At 40.6% G+C, this 16,777-nt stretch overlaps 1 protein-coding gene across 1 annotated transcript in view; it reads left to right on the forward strand.

Annotated features, from left to right (window-relative positions):
- The window catches only part of LOC101848195 (kinesin-like protein KIF16B), a gene marked incomplete at its 5' end in the record, with an annotated part of 47,573 nt that overhangs the window by 14,208 nt on the left and 16,588 nt on the right, over positions 1-16,777 (forward strand). The window contains 8 exon segments of the mRNA XM_013081320.2: positions 685-779; positions 3,252-3,370; positions 5,146-5,166; positions 6,229-6,285; positions 11,480-11,624; positions 13,523-13,624; positions 14,624-14,791; positions 16,459-16,648. Coding sequence (XP_012936774.1) covers positions 685-779; positions 3,252-3,370; positions 5,146-5,166; positions 6,229-6,285; positions 11,480-11,624; positions 13,523-13,624; positions 14,624-14,791; positions 16,459-16,648 — 897 coding nt within the window.

The raw sequence follows: 16,777 nt of genomic DNA on the forward strand, positions 1-16,777 counted from the left end.
TGCCCGTCTCTGTTGTAGTAGACATGTCTCTGTTGTAGTAGACATGTCTCTGTTGTAGTAGACATGTCTCTGTTGTAGTAGACATGTCTCTGTTGTAGTAGACACGTCTCTGTTGTTTGTAGACAGAAAACTGTGTTGTGGCCTGTCTGTGTGTTTACGGGCAACCTCTGAAAGCATTACATTTCTGTCGCAAGAATCAATTCATGTAACTCTGTGTGACCCTGCTTTTCAGGGTGAGTAAAAAAAAAAATATGGGAGTTTACTCATGATTTTCTTGTGGCAGCCGCGAATATCTACCCCACTGGGAGTCTTGTTATAGCTGTGTCTGGCATGGAATCCCTACAGGAGCATGACTTGCATGTTTATTGCCTTCCCATTTGTGCCCTATGTTTATGGAACTTAATGGTTGTAATAGGTGCTGCATCTTTTGTCTTTGTAATAATGATACTTTGAGAAATGGGCGGGGGTGTCAGGGATTCATGTGATTGTGTATAAGAATTGAATATATAATATATACTTGTATGTATCTGTGTATACCTACCAACCAACCTAGTTAACTAGCTAGTCACACACATGATATACTGTTATGTTATTATTTCTTAGACTAGAGAAATTTCCACCTGTTTCATGTGTTGCTGTCGCCCCTGCGTCATGTGCTATGTTCCCCTGTCCTGTCCGGCTCAGGCATGTTGATCACTCTGGGCAAGACCAACATGTTCCGGTTCAACCACCCCGAGCAGGTGAAGGAGTTGAAGAAAATGCAGACCAACGTGAGGAAGGTTAGTGCTGGACAGTGGCTGACCGCTGGTGTGGGTGGGTGCTGACCGCTGGTGTGGGTGGGTGCTGACCTCAAGATTTCCACCATGATATAGTTTTGGTTTTTAATTCAGGGCACCTCAGTCACCTCTGTGTCATAGAGACACACAATGCTGTGTCCCCTCTGTGTCATAGAGACACACAATGCTGTGTCACCTCTGTGTCATAGAGACACACAATGCTGTCACCTCTGTGTCATAGAGACACACAATGCTGTGTCACCTCTGTGTCATAGAGACACACAATGCTGTGTCCCCTCTGTGTCATAGAGAAACACAATGCTGTGTCACCTCTGTGTCATAGAGAAACACAATGCTGTGTCACCTCTGTGTCATAGAGAAACACAATGCTGTGTCCCCTCTGTGTCATAGAGAAACACAATGCTGTGTCCCCTCTGTGTCATAGAGAAACACAATGCTGTGTCACCTCTGTGTCATAGAGACACACAATGCTGTGTCCCCTCTGTGTCATAGAGAAACACAATGCTGTGTCACCTCTGTGTGATAGAGACACACAATGCTGTGTCCCCTCTGTGTCATAGAGAAACACAATGCTGTGTCCCCTCTGTGTCATAGAGAAACACAATGCTGTGTCACCTCTGTGTCATAGAGAAACACAATGCTGTGTCACCTCTGTGTCATAGAGAAACACAATGCTGTGTCCCCTCTGTGGTGCGTTGGAGTTAAAGTACACACTATTGGCTTGTTTTGTAGCCTTTCTGTGCTGTGTCCTTACTTGTCCTTACTTGTCCACTGTGTTGGGGTCACTGCAATCGGAACATGTCCATCTCTGCTCTCCTTCCCTCTTCAGGGTCCATCCCAGAGTCTGTCTACTTATAGTCTCTGTGTTGTGTGTCATGCTTAAAGCCAGTACTGTGGAAACCCTGAACAGATGAGTAAAAGAAAAGACCTGGACCGTAGATAACCGTAGATATGGTTTTTAGAGCATCCAAGCAGAGAAAAGAGCTGCGAACCATAATCGCCGATGTCTATTTTTGGTCTGGCACTTGATGATGATGATGATGATAGTCTTGTAAATTTGCTAGGGTAAAACGTTTTCTTTCCTAAAAGATTTTTAAAGCATGGAGTTCACCTCTTCAGGTCTTTACAAGGTTCAGATATCTCAGTCCACATCAAGAGGTGGAGGGGGGAATAATATAGTTGTGTAGTTGCCCAATCATATGTCATAGCATAGTTACTTCATAGAAATGACTTTTTGGCTGTGGATATATTATTCTGCTTCATATATTTATAGCGTAGTAAACAGTAGCTGTAAATCATCTCTCTCTTTGAAGTTTTTTATTGCTTTTTGATGTATGTGAGGCAGCGTGGTGGAATCAGGCTCTCGTCAATTTTTGGGCATGTAGAGTTATTGGTATCATCTTAAAGCTTGTTCACTTGTCTTTTTTTGGATAAAAAAAATGTCCATTTATCTCAAATACAAGTCAAGATATTGGCGAATGAAGGAGGTCAGGGTCACCTGTTTTCAGATGAAAAATTAGTGAGAAAATGGCCGTCAAAGATTGGTTATTTCCTTAGCTTAAGAGTCCGTGGCAACTGAAAATTTCCTTTTTTTTTGTGCCTTTAATCAACGTTTTTCTGAAAAATCCACACAGAAATGAGTTCTTTAATGGGAATGAAAGGTGTTGAGCCAAAAAACAAAAATTTGAAAAATATTCACAAACCTGCGGAAAAAAACAGGTTTCTTCAATTTAATTATTTTGATGAGAGCCTGATTCCACCATGCTGCCTCACATATTCATTGCATGTACACTAGTATAGGAACCTCCTTTATAAACGGAGTGATTGATATGATATGTTGCTACGTCTGCCTGGTGTTTCGTTTCTCTTTATTCAATTTGTAGAACCAGAATGATTAACTGACTTTACTGTAGGGCTGGTTTTATGAATTGTTTTATAGTCTACAGACGCTACGTGCATCTTTTGTAGATTAAGAAAAAGCATGTTGATTACCTGTGATGGAAAAAGCAGACAGATGGGTTAGAAGGTGCTACTGGTAGGTCCTTCTTGACTCTTCCTCTGTTGTTTCTGTCCATGGGTCTTGCTTTATCCCATCACCAAATTGATGCCACTGTGTCTATGTAATTTTTTTTCCCCCAAATAATGGAAGGAGCAAGAGCAAATATTAGTTTTCTTTTTAAATTAATTGGTTTATTTTTATGTTTATTTTTTTTTAAAATAGGTTGGGGTGTTTTTTTTGGGGGGGGGGGTTGGGGGGGTTAAAGGGGATGGGGGTTCACACCAGTAACATAGTGATATGAAACATAAGAGATGTTCGATCAGCTGATGCCCTCTATCACTCTGTAGCCTATACCATACTAACAAGTTTGTGTGAAATGTTTCATCTATTGATTTCATCTACCATTCTTGATCCAATACCGTACTAACAAATGTGCTTGTTTGTCTGTGGGCTAGTCTGCCTCCACCATCAGCCTCCACCAGGGTGGAGAGGCGGCCCCCAAGCTCTCTCTCCTCAGCCAGTCCATGTCGGATCTGTATCGGTCCAACGAGAGCCTGGCTCTCAACGGCTCTTTGTAAGTTTTCCCACCTCTTTCTGCTTGCTTTAAGGGTGCGCACACTATGAGGTGAAGTCAGTCAAATGGTTTTACTTGCATATCAAGACGTCATTTGACTTCTGAATCTTATGGATAGCATTTTATTTGTTTGCTTTTTTTTTCAGTCTTCATATATCTCTGACCTCGAACAAATGTGTACTTATTGTGTTGCAAGTGCAGTAAAACTTTTTCTAAAACTAAGACAAATGGATATCGGGAAAAGACCAAATTTGTATAGTTTTTGTAGAGCATCCAAACAGAGAAATGAGTGGTGATCCTTTGTTGCTGATGACTGTTCCAGATCTAGCATTCGAAAAAGAAGAAGAAGAAATATAGCTAATTTGTGATTTTTCCAAAAGTCCATCTTCTTGCAGCATTAGTAGTTACTTATAAGTCCTGTTTAGAGCTTTGGAGTTACCGGTACTCTTTCATATTTTTTTGACAGCCACAATAATTATCTACCTTACTCGAAATCTTGTCATAGCTATGTGACCTGAAATTTCTACACCATCATGACTTGCATGTTTATTGACTTTCATTCGTCGTTCATTACACTTAATGGTTACAACCAGTAGCTATATCTTTTGTCTTTGTAATAAGGATGTCTTGTGGCAATAATCATGCCTGATGATATAAAAGATAAATAAACAGAATAAAGAGTAAATATCAAGGGGCCACATATAAAATTTTCATATCAAATGTCCAGATTCTTGAAATTTCCCCTGGCAACTTTTAGTTTTATATAACTACTGTATTAAGATTCCCTGTAAGCTTCGTTCTGAAGAGAGACCATGAGACCTCTCTCACGAATCAACTTTCAAATTTGAATCGCCTACAAATTTTTGTGTTGTTCAGATTGACATCAATTTCTGAATCCAACCAGATTTAAGCATCATATCTGCTGTGGATATATATATATTTGAAGTTAATATCCCTCATGTGTACAGTTTTTGGGTCAGACTTTTCACTCAAGAAAATGTTATAACATGTTTTGTTCCATTTTTGGCGCATACACTAACCTGTGGCCATTATTGGCAAGTATTGTATTTCAAATAGATTATTTTCTTTAAACGCGCAAATATTTCCTCGCTCATACTAAGTAGTCAGTACCGAACTACAGGGGCCAGGGCCAGTGGTGGGTTATCCTTGTTGAATGACGTCACTGAGATACCTTTGACCCTGACTAGTCACATCGTGTGTGCACCAATGTTACATTACTATTTTGTCACTGACATAACACAATCGCCTAATCTTTTTTTTTCCCCGTTGTTTTTAGAAAACTTGAGAAAACGTTGCTCATCTGAGTGATCTTTATGACTTGAACAAAGTGAAAATGCTGTATTGAGGATGTGAAACTACCGAAGCAAGCAACTGTCATATTCACCATATTATTAAATGTCAGAAACTTGAAAAAAAATTATTTAGGCAATTGTGTTATGGTCGGGATGATTTCTCTTTAACACACTAACACAGATCTATGTTCAGTTTGTATCTTCAGTGAAAACGAAACTTTTGATTTATTTTACTCTTAATGTCTTAACACTTGTTTATATCTTGTGAAAGGAACTAAATTAATAAAGTAACCTGTTTGTGTTGGAAAAGTAACGTTAAAGCATTTTTTGTTGTTTCAGTGGTTCATGGTTTAACTTGAGAAATCCATACGAAATAAATCGGTTATCTTATCATTTGTTGACTAATTGACAATATCCGTTTATCCGTTGTTTCTTTGTATTGTTTTGTTTTTTTGTTCACAGACTGTCTTTGTATTTGGAAAGGTATAGGAAAAGCTTGTGTAGCACTATAAAGCTTTTATAGGAAAGTTTGTTATACTAATTCTGAAGAAAAGAACAAATCATTTGAGGTTATGCCATACTGTTCATAGGACACTACGTCATCTAGTTTAGTTGATGCTATGTCATATTGTTTGTTTTGACATTACGTCATACAGCTCCTTTGACCTATGCCATAAAGTTTGTTTGACAATACGTCATATGTTTTATTTGACGTTACACCGTATAGTTTATTTGACATTATGCCATACAGTTAATTTTACGTTGCATCATACCGTTTATTTGACGTTGTGTCCTATGAATTAAATTCAGTTTTTCTCAGATGCACATTTACATTTACACAGCTAAGTACACTGTCAGAGCAATGCTACCTACATCCAAGTACCGTGCAGTCATTGTTGTATCAGCCGGCATCTTGCTTCTTAACTATCTGCCTGTTTTAGCTCGTGCATTGCATCGCGTATACTTTCACAGATTCCTTCACTGTTTTCTCTCTGATTTGTCTGCTTGTAGTCGTGCCACATAAAACGCAGCTCATAACTGAAGCTTATAGTAGACTAGATAGGCTTTGTCACCGTAGGCAATGTCTGTGGTGTGGCGGTAAGACTCTTGGCCCTTAGACGAAGAAGATGTGAGTACGATTCCGGAATGAGGAAGTTATTTTATCAAATAAATCAAGCACGTCCATCTTCCTGCAGGGATGTTGTATCCCACTCAGCCCTGGATGGTCCTGACAGGCAAGGCCAGAGCAGCTTGCCTCTTAAATGGTCTAAACTGTGGTGAGGAGGGAGGGGTTTAAAACCTTTGCAATGAAAAGGTTCTCTGCCTGCTTTCCGGAGTCATGTCGGAAACAGGCATTGATTGCGGAATTCTCATCTCTTTAGCTACCTTTACAGTGTTGAAAGTGACGTAAAGCCATACAAGTTAGTATTGTCACAGACCACTGCACTACCCCGCATCCCCCCACATCTGAGCTAGTGGATCCCCCCCCACGAGCTGGTGGTACTTGCGTAATAACTGGCGCGTCGTCTTGTGTGTCGTGTGTAGGTGGGACATCAGCTCGACCACGTACAGGGAGGATCAGGAGGAGCTGGAGCAGAAGAGGTAAACACACATACAAAACACATTCACAAACACACACACAAACACACATACAAAGCACATATGAACAAACACTCAAACAAAACACACATATACAAACACACATACAAAACACCTGCACAAACACACATACAAAGCACACATGAACAAACACACATACAAAACACACATATACAAACACACAGACAAAACACACATGCGCAAACACATGAGCACAAACAGACATGCACAAACACACATACAATACACACTTGCACAAACACACCTACAAATACTAGCATTCACGCATACACGTAAACGCGTTTACAAACAGGGATAACCAGCAGGAACTTGAACAGAACAGAAGAGGTAAACACACATATTACACAGACTGATGTACACATACTCTCACATACACACATATAAACACACGTATAAACATATGCTTGTATAAACACTGACATACAGGGGGGAATCGGCAGGAATTGAAGAAGAAAAAAAGGTAAACACACATGAGTACACACAGACAGACAGGATAATGTTCAGACACTCACACAAACAGTCACACACTTGTGTATACACAGACAGACAGGATAATGTTCAGACACTCAAACAAACAGTCACACACTGGTACACACACACAGACAGGATAATGTTCAGACACTCACACAAACAGTCACACACATGTGTACACACAGACAGACAGGATAATGTTCAGACACTCACACAAACAGTCACACACTTGTACACACAGACATGCAGATTGATGCATGCACGCTGCTTCAAGCACACACAAAAGCACATGCACTCACATACACACACACACACACATATGCACACACACACACAAACACAATCGCACACTTGCACTTATGGACATGCATGCTGATGCATGCACACTCTTCCAAGCACACACATACACAGGCACACAAAGGTACATGAGCATGTACACTCAAACATTCGTGCTGATGCACACAATTTCACAAACACACACTCACACAAACACACACACACTTAAACACACATTTGTACACAGTGACATTCAGCCTCACACTCATGAACATACCTTCTCATGTACACACAAATAGATCAACACACACGTACACACACACGCACGCACACGTATAAATTTGTGCGAAGGCACACACGCTCACACACACACACACACACACACACACACACACACACACACACACACACACACACACACAAGTGGGTAGACATTCAGGCTGGGTACTTGCAGTACTTGTAGGCGTTGCTGTTTCCTTTTTTGTTTTTTTTGCTTTTCTTCTATTTTGCCATTTTGCTATTCGGAAATATCTTAAACGAACAGAATTTTTTCAAGATTCTCAGTTCCAAAAAAAACTGACTACTGAAAATTTCAGGGAATTTATTTAAACTCCTTTTGGTAAAAGAAAAATTGCTATTGTCTATTAACTTCCCCCCCCCCCAAAGTTGACTTTTGCTTGGTACGGAAATTTTTAACTTTTTTTTATTTGTTGTTTTTTGTCTGGTTTTGTTTTGTTTTTGTGTCTTTCAGGTTTCTGTCAGGTGGCTTTGATGCTTGGTTTTGTTTTACGTCTGGCTTTTTCAGAAGTTTTGTTTTAAGAAAAAGAAGTCTTCTTATATGTGCGTGAAGATGTTAATGAGAGGACTTTACCTCTGGTGAGGTCCCCTTTGAAGGACTCACATTGATAATATATGCTTCTTTCTCTCTGTCCCAGATAATCACAATTACAGTTAATATTAACTCTGGTCTCTGGTCCTTCTCCACCTACCCATGGGGCGAGATACACACGCACACACTCACGCGCGTGCGCACGCACACTCACACACACACACACACACTCACACACACACACACACACACTCACACACACACACACACAAACCTTCACACTTACACGTATGCAGTTTGTTCATATAATATATAGAATGAAGTGATTACACATATATTATGTATAACATGTCGAGTTCCCTCCTTTCTCTAAGGACAACCTACCTCCCCTTTTAATTGCTTTTTGGTGTCGGAAGAGATGAGTTTTACATATGGGAAGAAGTATATCCAAGCCTTGCTCGTGTTTTACGCCTTTTTTGTGCATGCTGGCCCAGTTTTTCTTGACTAATCCTATTCAGTGCTTTCTTACTTGCATTACTTAGCTGACCAGTGAAATGTTGTAATCATTGTTTTAACTAATGCAAGATTAATTTAAAGCCAATGCGCAAGCTCGCAAGGCTATGCAGACTCTCAGATAAACAATGCATGTGTTTGGTTTGTTTTGTTGTGATGCTTCCCCCCCGAGTCACTGCTTCTGTCATGATTTGATGCATGGGAATGTTCAGGCTTGGATTTGCATTATGTTTCTTCAGAATTCTCTCTTTCTCTCTCTCTCTCTCTCTCTCTCTTTCTCTCTTTCTCTCTCTCTCTCCCTCTCTTTCTTTCTCTCTCTTTCTCTCTCTCTCTCTCTCTCTCTCTCTCTTTCTCTCTCTCTCTCTCTCTCTCTCTCTTTCTCTCTCATCTCCCCCTCTCTCTCATCTCCCCCTCTCTCTCATATTCCCTCTCCCTTTTCTCTCTTCCATACTGGCAACTTAAACTGAATTTTCCAAAATGCTTTTGGGCAGTCATATGTTGGTTTAATTTACTGGGGGTTTTGCTTTGGTTTGGGTTTTGTTGTTGTTTGTTTGTTGTTGTTTTTGTTTTGTTTGTTTGTTTTTTGGGGGGAGGAGGGGGGTTGCCTGTTAGCATTGTGTGACACTATCATCACAGTGCTGTATCATGGCTTTAGTAAGGAATTGATGTTATGTCCCTTAAAAAGGGTCAGTAGCCTAAGTATGAGAAAGAGAGAGGGAGAGAGAGAGTTATGATTTGATTTTTCCAGTGGTCTGGATCAGTCCAACTCATTGCGGTCTCTTAACTAAATGGTTCTGTGTGTGTCCAGTATACTTAAGGTTAAGGGCCTTTTACATACCCATAGATTTGCTTGGATATTGAATAAAAGAGGTGCTTAAATCATGTAATATAAATTAGTACAGAGTGGCTCTACTTACTTGCAGAATGGGTGGTTGGCAGGTGCTCTGGTGTGGTTTGTTTCTTCTTTCCTATCAAACATCTATCGTCCTTATCTCCCCTTATTCTTTTTTATGTTTGTTACTCTCTTGTAACACCTCTAATCTTCTGGTGCTCATATGACCTTATGCAGTTGCGAGCGCTGTAAAACCTCTACTAAAACTAAACTTACTTTGAGAGAAATATAAAAACGTACATTTTTGTTCACTCATGGCATTCTCGTAGCATTCAGTTGTATGAACAGGTTATTGGCACGACATACTTTAAGACAGACAAGGAAATTGTACATTTTACTTCGTCACGACTCTTATAGCTGGCAACATTCTGCTGTTTCTTCTTGGTAGATTTGGTTTGTCATGAATTAAAGTGAAGATTTTCTCTCTCCCTCTCTCGCTATCTCTCTCTCTCTTTTCTCTCTTTTCTCTCTCTTTTCTCTCTCTTTTCTCTCTCTATCTCTCTCTGGAAGTAGAAGTAGTTTGATGTGAAAAATGTGGAATAGAAGAGTTAAGTGAAAAATGCATTTAATTTATTATTGTTTTATTGGATCAGCATTTGACTCACAGGGGTAAGTGTCTAAAAAGTTGTGTGGGTGTCTGGGGGCATTGCTGGTTGGCCATACTTCTTTTCTGTCTCTCCTGTTGTTTTGTTGTTTTTCTCTGTCCTGTCTATCTCAATTTTACCCAGACTTGAATGGTTTTAATTGCATCGACGTGTTTCTCACGTGCTCCAACTAAATTCCCTGTTTCTAGAAAATTGTTGTGAAAATTTTTTTCAAGATTTTGAATAATGAATGTAGACGTTAGTCTTATTGATTCAATGATTGTGGATGGTTGGGGGGGGGGTGTCTAGTTAGTCCTGTGTTTTTCGTCTTTACTGTCCTTCTGTTGTTTCTGCCAGTCGGTCGGGCTTTTCCCTAGCTAAATACTCACCATTAGTGGTGCTCTAATGAACTTCTCTTGAACACAAAGGACGCTCTGTTACCTCAGTTGTTATTATGCTGGACTACGGAGCAGATGGCCCTGGTTTGAATCTCCAACCAGGCTTTCTTGAACATGGGTTGCTTTGTGGAGTTTTCAAGTCTCTCAACCCCTCTGACTCAGTCCTGTTGGACATTGATGTTAGATTCCCCAAGGTCCTGCCTCTTCAATGACCTAACATTGTTGAAAAGGGCGTTCTTCTATGTATGTGTGCTAACATTGTTGTAGGTCGTAGAAGAAGGGAGCAAAAATTGTTCATGCAGGACGTTGTTGGATATTATCTATGTGAGCAAATAGTTCTTTTAAAAAATGTACTGTCCGTGTGCGATGTTAAATATGAAGTTGTGCATAAAGTGAGACAAAATGAGCCTAAATTGTTGAGGTAAGGTGTTGAGTATGATTTTGTAGGATGTTGATGAAGTGAGCATCTTGTCAATGTAAGATTTTGAAAATACCATTATAGAATGTTGACTAAGTGAGTATATTGTGTATTTGACTTAGTGAGTTTATTATTATTGTGTATTTGATGAAGTGAATATATTGTGTATATGACTAAGTGAGCGTTTTACTAAGTGAGTGTATTGTGTAGATGCCGAAGTGAGTATATTGCGTATATGATGAAGTGAGTATACTGTGTATTTTACAAGATGAGTATATTTTGTAGATAGTGAAGTGAGTATATTATTGTGTATTTGACTGAGTCAGTATATTGTGTATTTGACAAGATATTATTAGTATATTGTATAGTGAAGTGAGTATTTTGTACCCGGCTATAGACAGCGAAAGATCTTGTCAGTTTGTTAGTGTTTGAGTGCTTAATCAGCTGCTTGCACTGTATGCTTCCCGGGTAGCTGAGAATGTTTCGGAGTGTTCTATGGTCTGCTGGGGTAATAATATAGTGTAAAACGCATAGATCTTGTTGTTGAGCGGGGATATGCTCTATACAAATGCTATTTATTGTTATTATTATTATTTATTATTTTGTGTATTTGACTGACTCAGTATATTGTGTATTTGACTAAGTGAGTATACGTAGTGTATATGACTAAGTGATTACATTGTGTATTTGACTAAGTGGGTATACCTAGTGTATATGACTAAGTGATTACATTGTGTATTTGACTAAGTGAGTATATGTAGTGTATATGTCTAATTGAGCATGTCTTTGTTTCAGGATGGAAATCATGGAGCTTGAGGACACGTACACCAGCAGGGAGGAACAGAGGAGGGAGATGGAGAGACAGGTGCAGGAGGAGTTGGCCGAGAAGAACGACAGATTGATGCAGCTGGAGGAGGAGATTGATACCATCAAGAGCAAGGTGACCAGTGGGCGCTGTGTGTCGCCATGACCCGTGGCCGTGGCGTGTCGCCATGACCCGTGGCCGTGGCGTGTCGCCATGACCCGTGGCCGTGGCGTGTCGCCATGACCCGTGGCCGTGGCGTGTCGCCCATGACCCGTGGCCGTGGCGTGTCGCCCATGACCCCGTGGCCGTGGCGTGTCGCCATGACCCGTGGCCGTGGCCGTGTCGCCATGACCCGTGGCCGTGGCGTGTCGCCTTGACCCGTGGCCGTGGCGTGTCGCCATGCTTGTTGCCATGTGTTTGCTTGTTGGTTGCTGTCCGTTGCGTTGTGTTATTGTTACTACACGTTGGCCTGTTGGTTACTGTCTGTCAGTGTGTTCATTACCTTCTGGTGGCATATTTGTTACAATGTGCTTGTGTTATTGTAACTACACGTTGGCCTGTTGGTTACTGTCTGTCAGTGTGTTCATTACCTTCTGGTGGCATATTTGTTACAATGTGCTTGTGTTTTTGTTACCATGTGTTGGCCTGTTGGTTACTGTCTATCGGTATGTTTGTTACCATGCGTTTGCTTCATGTTGGTGTTTTCGTTACTTTACATTGATGTGTTTGTTACCGTGTGTTGGTGTGTGTTTCTCATCATATCACGACCTCGGTGCTTTCTTGTGGTATCTCCATTTTTGATAACAGTGAAAACAGTTCATAACAAAGATTGAGCGTAAAAAGAAGTCACATTTTCACTGTTAAAAAATTGGATCAAGGATCATGCGTCTCATTCTGGTTTTTGTTGAGTGTACCATTTAGGACATTCATGATCATGTTTGCTAGAACTACTTCCTTTCATGAGCCTAATTTTCTCAAAGATCAGTGTGCTAGGTTGGTTTTAATATTGTTATTGGTTTCATCATTGATATTTTTATTAATATTACTATTATTAGGATCAGTATTTTTATCATAGTAATTATTAGTAGCAGTGTTTTATATTATCAATGTTTTTCGTAATATTATTGTTGTTTATTATTATTGTCTTTGTCTATTTTCTGTAATTATTTCTCTAATTGTTATTATCATAATTGTAAATGTTATTGTTATTATTATACCATCGTCATCATCATTACTATTGTGATCATAGACATAGGTCTGTTATCCTGATGCTCTGTAGAATTGTGAATGGGCTGATTTATCAATGTCATGCTCATACTGTGCCGGAACAACATAGGGGGAACTGCTGCTTTTTCTTTCCTCATCCTTACTATCGTCATTTCCTCTACGTCTTTTGTATGTTTGTCACTCTCTTGTGAACTGCTATTTCCGGTGTGCCTTGATAGTTGAAGCAGACTTTGTGCTGTTGAGGCTAGAGAGGTGAGCAGAGTACACCTGATTCCCCATTTAGACTTCTCTGTTGACATCCACCCCTTGGCGCTCATATGACCTTATTCAGTTGCGAGCGCCGAAAAACCTTACTAACATCCCCCGGGGCAGTGCCACTGACTGAAGTGTCTTTAGGCCATTCCCAAACGGGGGACATTTCTCGTTCTAATGCTCAGTAGAATTGTAAATGGGCTGATCTAACAATGTCATGCTCATAACTGTGCCTGAACTACAGCAGGGAACTGCTGCTTTTTCTTCCCTAATCCTTACTATAATCATTTTCCTCTACATCTTTTGTATGTTTGTCACACTCTTGTGACCTGCTTTTTCCGGGGTGCCTTGATAGTCGAAGCAGATTTTGGGCTGTTGAAGCTAGAGAGGTGAGCAGAGTAAGTCTGACTCCCTGTAAGGACTTCTCTGTTGACATCCACCCCTTGACGCTCCTATGACCTTATGCACTTGCGAGCGCCATTATACCTCTACTAAAAACGAAAACCTCTACTAAAACTAAAAAGTTTACTAAAACAAAAATGTTTGTCTGACAGAACAACCCGTACGACAACATTGTGGAGGGTCTGAGGCAGTTGGACAGGCAGGAGGAGGAGCTGTTGGAGGACTTGAGAATCTCGAAGGAAAATCTGCTCAAGGTGGGCCAATAAATGGGGAGTTTGTTGGTTCCAGTAGGGAACGGGATAGAGGGTGCCCACGTCCGTCGTGACTCATTGGAGCAGAGGAAGATAGGACTAACGCTAACATTGCTTAAACACAATCCCATAATCATCACTCATCACCACCATTATTTCTAAAATCATCATTGCTCTCAGATCAATGACTTACATCTATAATCCTTGAATTTCTATCTGTAACAGTTACTTGTTATACTAAGTATGCACGTAATACGCTATTGGACACTATCATACGCACTTTTTTCTACTTATCAGATGGCGTCAATCTCGTATAAATGAGCAAGGGATAAAAAAAAAAAAGAGTTTATTCTCTTTAGGTGCGATCTTATGTTTTACAGAATGAGTAAATGACTTAGTTTATGATCACAATCTGACTGGCATCTGTGGTGCAGCTGTTAGCACTTCGCTGTAGTATTAAAAAAACCTGAGTTCAATTCCTGTGCAGGGAGAATTTGTCTTAAATGTCTTGGACTTTTTTTTGGGACGTTTTATCCTTCTTTGCCCGGGTTAGCCGTGGGCTTGTCTACTACAGAGTAATGTTGATTGGGGTGTAAAACACCTGCATATTAAAAAAAATAATCCCACTTTTATGTACAGGATGACTTCTTCAAGATCCAGATCTGAAACAAATACTTTTCACCTTTACACTTATAAAACATGAGGTCAATTCTTGTGTGGGGAAGATATTTTATCCGATGCCTCAATCATCAGTCTGCTGGGATGCTGTATCCAATATATCTAACCAGTCAGAACCTCCAATCTCATGTGATGATGATATTTCTAACCAATCAGAAGCTCCAATCCCATGTGATGATGATATTTCTAACCAATCAGAAGCTCCAATCTCATGTGATGATGATATTTCTAACCAATCAGAAGCTCCAATCCCATGTGATGATGATATTTCTAACCAATCAGAATCTCCTATCTCATGTGATGACGATATTTCTAACCAATCAGGAAGTCGAGAACCTGACGTGGTACCCGGACCAGGTCCGGGAGGAAGAGGTTATCGCCAGCGTGGTGGCTGACCTCAACAAACAGATCTCAGACATGGAGAGACAGATCGACGACTTCAAGGACGCCGCCCAGATGCAGAAAGAGGCGTTGTCAGGGGAAGAGAAGGAGGTATGGAGATGATTGTCTGATGATAACCAATAGTTTAACTCTTTATCTCCGGCAAGCCACTCCCAGCGGCTGGAACCGCCATGCCGGTGAGTTGCTGCTCGGGCACATTGCTTTACAACTTCGACATCAAATTGCTTTTCGTAATTGCCGAAAACAAGTCTCTTTTATGGAGAGTTCACTCATTAGATGAAGAACTATCAAAATAGGTTCACCTGTCTTGATTTTATTACCGATTTAGTGAAGTTTTTGTCAATTTTAGATTAAGTACCGAAAAAGGGCCCGGCATAGTGGGTTTACCCCCCTCGGAGATAAAGAGTTAACATAAGCAGTGTCGGGGACAAACCAGTCTGTTCCAAGATAGACTTAGTTGGGGTTTTTTTAGACCTTTGTTGGAATGCTATAGTTTTAATCTATGGGAGTCGTTTATCAAATGGAGAGCTCATGATTAGTATATCTTGGCTTGCCACCTTGATAAAGAATTTTACGCACATGTAATTATATATATATAAGCTTTTCTACTCTTGTTATAGTCCCACTCAAAAATTATTCCAATAAGATTCCAAGTCTTCTTTTCCAGCAAAGATATTTCTTTTTGTTTGCTTTCAAATGTCAAAGTTGACCCCGTTTTTTATTCGCCACTGTGATCAGTGTCTTTGTACTATGGTTAGTCCATGTGACCCAAATACAGGGTGTTTGACGGTGGCCTTATTACATCAGCTAGGTTAATATCCGTTGTTGGGAAATTTGTATCAGTTTGAAATTTGATATTGCTTTCAGCTTATGTTCCGAAAGAAAAAATACTCTTTGTCATGAGACAAAAATTCATGTCCTTCCCTTGTGTATTTTTTCTAAATGCTGGAAACAACTGTTAGTAATACAGTTGTTTTCATGTCGGCATTGTTGTTATTTCAAAATATCTGGATCATTTACTGTGCGTGGGACTAGAAAATTTTCTGGTTTCTCACTTACATTGTGTGTTTGAAGAGAGTGTTTGTGTTTTCTCTCTACTGATTGCTTTTTAATGAAGAAGAATGTGTTTTAACAAGAGTTTCTGTTTTCTGTCATGAGAATACGGTTTAACAAAGTGTTTGTTTTCAAAGATGAGAATGTGTTTTCTTTCCTGCCAGGCTAAATACAATTCTGTATGTCATACACACACACACACACGTGCGCGCGCGCGCACATACACACACACATACATACACCCATACATACACGTACACGCTCATACACACACATTCATCCACACCCACAATAGATGTACATGCACACTTAAACATCCATTTGCCCTCTAACATGCATACATACACTTAAACACATACACGCACACTCACACACACACACACTCACACTCACACAAACACAAACAGCAAACACACGCAAACACACTCACACACACACCTACACACACACTTAACACACTTACCGAAACAAACACACACACAGACAGAATTGTGAATCCCGTCTCCCATACCCCCCACAGGTGTTAGAGAAGCAGCGCCTGCTGGCCTTAGAGCTCTCCTCCTTGGAGGCAGACTACGAGGCGGAGAAGTGTCAGCTGCTGTTCGACACACAATTACACACACACACACTTGACACACTTACACACACACTCAAACACATGCACACAGACAGAATTTTGAACCACCTCTCCTATCTCCCGACAGGTGTTGGAGAAGCAGCGCCTGCTGGCGCGAGAGCTCTCCTCCCTGGAGGCAGACTATGAGGCGGAGAAGCGCCAGCTGCTGTCCAACAACGAGAACGTGTTGCACGAGGTACAGGACCTGGCGCTACGGGAGGAGGATATCCTGTCTCAGCATCGCGACACCGACGCTCTCAAGAAGGCTCAGTGGCAGGTGTGTGGGTGTGTGGATGGGTGTGTGGATGGGTGGGTGTGTGTTGGGAGAGGGGGAGGGGGAGATCCTGTCTCAGCATCGCGACACAGACGCTCTCAAGAAGGCTCAGTGGCAGGAGGTGAGTGTGAGT

This window comes from Aplysia californica, unplaced genomic scaffold (assembly GCF_000002075.1).
Source record: "Aplysia californica isolate F4 #8 unplaced genomic scaffold, AplCal3.0 scaffold00126, whole genome shotgun sequence".
Classification (NCBI taxonomy): Eukaryota; Metazoa; Mollusca; class Gastropoda; order Aplysiida; family Aplysiidae; genus Aplysia; species Aplysia californica.